The following is a 4,006-nucleotide window of genomic DNA, read 5'->3' as shown; positions in this document are numbered from 1 at the left end:
CACACACCCACCCACTCATCCACACACACATCCATCCATCCACCCACCCACAAACCCACCCACCAATTCACCCATACACACGCACACCCACCCACCCATCCACACATCCACCCACTCACCCGCAAACCCACCCACCCATCCATCCACACACCTACCCATCCATCCATGCACACACCCACCCATCCATCCATGCACACACCCAACCACCCGTCTGTCCATCCACACACCCACCCATCCATCCATCCACACACAAACCCACCCACCCATCCACACACCCACCCACCCATCCATCCATCCACACACACACCCACCCATCCACACACCCACCCACCTATCCATCCATCCACACACCCACCCATCCAACCATCTGTCCACATACCACCCATCTGTCCACTGGCACACCTTCTGTCACCCCAACTTCCACCCCCACACTATTCCTGAAGACTGGGAGACACCAGCAGGGAGCTGGCAGGGGGCTCAGAATCTGTCTTGAGGAGGCCGCTTTGGTGTGTCTGAGCTGAGGCTGGGCACTGATCAGCACGCTGGGGTCTCGGAGAGAAAGGCCAGGAGCAGGCATGGGGTCGGGGGGCCGGGGCTCCTGGGAGGAGCAAGACCCAGGGAGTGCACAGGACAGGACCCACAGAGGTGGGGTCGTGGGGAGCTGGGGCAGCGAGAGGGGTTGGCCTTACCTTGCCCTGCAGAGACACAGCCCACACTGACAGGCGGCCCACAGGCTCCTCCGTGATCTCCCAGCCCCCTACAGAGAGGTCATTGAAGGGGTCGGGCAGCTCCTTGGGGTCGTCCTTCGAGGGGATCTGAAGCAGGGAGGTGAGAAGCAGAAGCAGTCAGCGCCTGGGCGTGCACCCACCTCCCACCTGCCTGCCATCCAGATGTCCATTCTCCAGCCCAGCCTGCAGCTGCCTGAATTTACAGGGAAGGCAGCATCAGGACTGTGAGGACCCCTGCCCCGTCCTCCGTCAGCCGAGTGGTCACCGCTGCCCCCGTGTGGAAGGCGGATGCGCTGCAGGGTCTCGGCTCTGGGCTTTCCAGTGACCTGATCTCGGTGACTCGGTTGCCAGCCCTAAGAACGGGGCTGATGACAGAAGATGGCCCTGCCAGTGTAAGTCTTCAAAAGTCATTGGCCCTCCTAGTGCTTTGGGAGGCCATGGCAGGAGGATTGCTTGAGGTCAGGAGTTCAAGGCCAGCCTGGGCAACATAGTGAGACCCCATCTTTAAAAAAAATTTATTATTTTTTTTTTGAGACTGGGTTTCACTCTATTGCCCAGGCTGCAGTGAAGTGGCGCAATCTCGGCTCACTGCAACCTCTGCCTCCTGGATTCAAGTGATTCTCCTGCCTCAGCCTCCCGAGTAGCTGGGATTATAGGTGCCTGCCACCACACTCAGCTAATTTTTGTATTTTTAGTCATCCTGAGTAGTTGGGATTACAAGCACGTGCCCCCACACCCGGCTAATTTTTGCATTTTTAGTAGAGACAGGGCTTCACCATGTTGGCCAGGCTGGTCTCAAACTCCCAAGTGCTGGGATTACAGGCATGAGCCACCACACCCAGCCTCTACAAAAAATTTAAAAATTAACAGGGCATGGTGGTGCATGCCTGTAGTCCCAGCTACTAGGGAGGCTGAGGTGGGAGGATTACTTGAGCTCAGGAGTTCAAGGCTACAGTGAGCTATGACCGCACCACTGCACTCAACAGGATGCAACAGAGCACGGTCTGGGCAACAGAGCGAGACCCTATCTTTAAAAAGAAAAAAAAAAATAGGGCCAGCTCCCTGGTCTCCTGGCTTCTCCCAGGCCCAGGGGCAGCCCCACCTCACAGCCCTGGACATCCCAGGGAGGCCTCCACTCATTGGAGGCCACGCCAAGACCCGGGTCCAGGGCTGTCCTCCCTAAGCTGGGAGATTCTTCATGGAGCAACGCTAGAGTCAGAAGTGCCTCCCTTGGCTGAGGGGGAGGACAAAGTGCCAGAGGGAGGCTCGGTCGGGGACACAGCAGCTTGGAGACCAGGGTCAGGGCAAGTTCTGTGCTGTCCTGGGCCCGGCCTGGCTCCTTGTATGACCATCTCCCAAGCAAAGGGACATGCAGTGCTGTGGTGTTCCCGGGACAGGAAACGGCTCAAAGGCCAGGTCCGAAGGTGGGCGTGGCGTCCCCCGGTGCACACGGGTGGGGAAGGTGGAGAGGAGGCTGCATGTCACAGTCTGTCCTGGCCCTGTCCTGCCCCCAAGTCACATTCAGGAACAGAGACCTTGGCCCAGATGTCCCGGGACTTGTATCTCCTGTACCGGATCCATTTTCGGCGCCGCACACAAGAATTCCACTTCTTGTCTCTCGTGTAGGTGGCGGGAAAGTCGATGGCGTAGGTCCACCCCTGAAACACCAAGGAAAGGGCTCTCAGGGTCTGCAGGGAAGGTATATGAAGAGCTGGGGAAGGTTGGGAGGGAGGGTGTGGCCTGAAGCCCGAGCTCAGGCACCACAGGGTGTAGGGGACAGAAGCAGGGACAGGCGGAGCCCTAGGCACCCCCTCCCCACAGGGCAGTCATGGAGGGTCCCGAGTTCACCTACCCCTTTCTCGGTGGGTTCGCCTCCAAAATTTTCATCCACGTACCAGTCAGACTCCCACTCCCAGTGCGGCGAGGGCAGCGCCACCCCATCCAGCGGCCGGTGCTGGAGCCCACTCACGTCACTCCACGCCCAGCGGTCACTCAGTAGGAGTTTTTCACAGAAGCCACCCACGGGATTCCAGCGCTGAGGGCCGGGGACACAGAGGTGGCCTTGGACCCAAGCCTGCTGGGTGGGAACCCAGGTGGGCCGGGCATCTCCAGGGCCAGCTGACCCTGCCCAGCTGGCCCCCTCATTGATCTCCAGAATAGGAAGTGGGCAGAGGGCCTGTTCTCCAGCGACTGAGGACCCCCACGCCACTTTATCACGAGCCAGCAAGTACATCAGCGCGGCCCCAAGGGGCAAAGAATCCTCCTGCCAGCCATGGCGCTCTAAGCAGGACAGGCGGTGGAGGGCACACCTTGTCCTGGGCTCCCGGAACCACTGGAGCCTGCCCTCTTGGGGACCTGGCCGGCCTGCTTTGGTGAGGACACAATAGTGGCTTCGGCCTCAAAGACCCTGCATACTATGCAACTTGGAATTTTTTTGGGGGGGTGCAGGGGGACAGGGTCTTGCTCTGTTGCCCAGGCTGGAGTGCAGGGCACGATTATGGCTCACTGCAGCCTTGACCTCCCTGGCTCAAGTGATCCTCCTGCCTCAGCCTCCTGAGTAGCTGGGACTAAAGGTGCGCACCACCACACCCTGCTAATTCTTGTATTTTTTTTGTAGAGACAGTGTTTCGCCATGATGCCCAGGCTGGTCTCAAACTCCTGAGCTCAAGCGATCTGCCCGCCACAGCCTCCCAAAGTGCTGGGATTACTGGCGTGAGCCACCATGCCTGGCAGCAACTCAGATTTTTAAGTACAAGGAAGGAAATGAAGGCAGGAACTGGTGGGGAATCTGGGGCCCCTATTTCCCTTCTGTGGTTCATCATTTTAACCAATAACCCAGCAAATCGACCCACTCGGCAACTCCAACCATGAGGATCGCTACCTGATTCTCATAGGCCTCCTCTCGGCGGCGGATGGGGACATCGCTGGCACACACATACACGTAGACCTGGTTGTCACAGGCAATGCCCCAGCAGCACTGCGTGGTGGCGCTGACGCGCTTGAACTCTAGCTGGGAGTCCTTGCACAGCTCCCAGTACTGGCCGGCTGTGGACAGCGTGTACACTCTCCCGAAGAGGTCCACCGCCCACAGCACTGAGTTGGGCATGGCAGCAGCTGGAGGTAACCTGTGGCAGGAGGACGAGGGTCAGCGTTCAGGCTCCCAGCCCAGGGGACATCAGAGTCAAGTGAAACCTGGGAGACTTCTACTGTGACTATTTATTCTTTTTTTTTTTTTTTTGAGATGGAGTATCACTCTGTCACCCAGGCTGGAGTGCAGT

At 58.5% G+C, this 4,006-nt stretch overlaps 1 protein-coding gene across 1 annotated transcript in view; it reads right to left on the bottom strand.

The window, feature by feature from the left end:
* The window catches only part of TECPR1 (tectonin beta-propeller repeat containing 1), a 60,554-nt gene that overhangs the window by 37,234 nt on the left and 19,314 nt on the right, over positions 1-4,006 (bottom strand). Inside the window, exons 3-6 of the mRNA XM_011985808.1 lie at positions 3,610-3,853; positions 2,581-2,763; positions 2,264-2,386; positions 690-815 (exon numbers count right to left, since the gene is read on the bottom strand). Coding sequence (XP_011841198.1) covers positions 690-815; positions 2,264-2,386; positions 2,581-2,763; positions 3,610-3,834 — 657 coding nt within the window. The 5' untranslated portion in view covers positions 3,835-3,853. The remainder of the gene's footprint in view (positions 1-689; positions 816-2,263; positions 2,387-2,580; positions 2,764-3,609; positions 3,854-4,006) is intronic.

The sequence above is a fragment of the Mandrillus leucophaeus genome, unplaced genomic scaffold, assembly GCF_000951045.1.
Source record: "Mandrillus leucophaeus isolate KB7577 unplaced genomic scaffold, Mleu.le_1.0 Scaffold29, whole genome shotgun sequence".
NCBI classification, from domain to species: domain Eukaryota; kingdom Metazoa; phylum Chordata; class Mammalia; order Primates; family Cercopithecidae; genus Mandrillus; species Mandrillus leucophaeus.
Note: the sequence above shows the minus strand (reverse complement) of the source record. Positions and strands in the feature narration are given on the sequence as shown.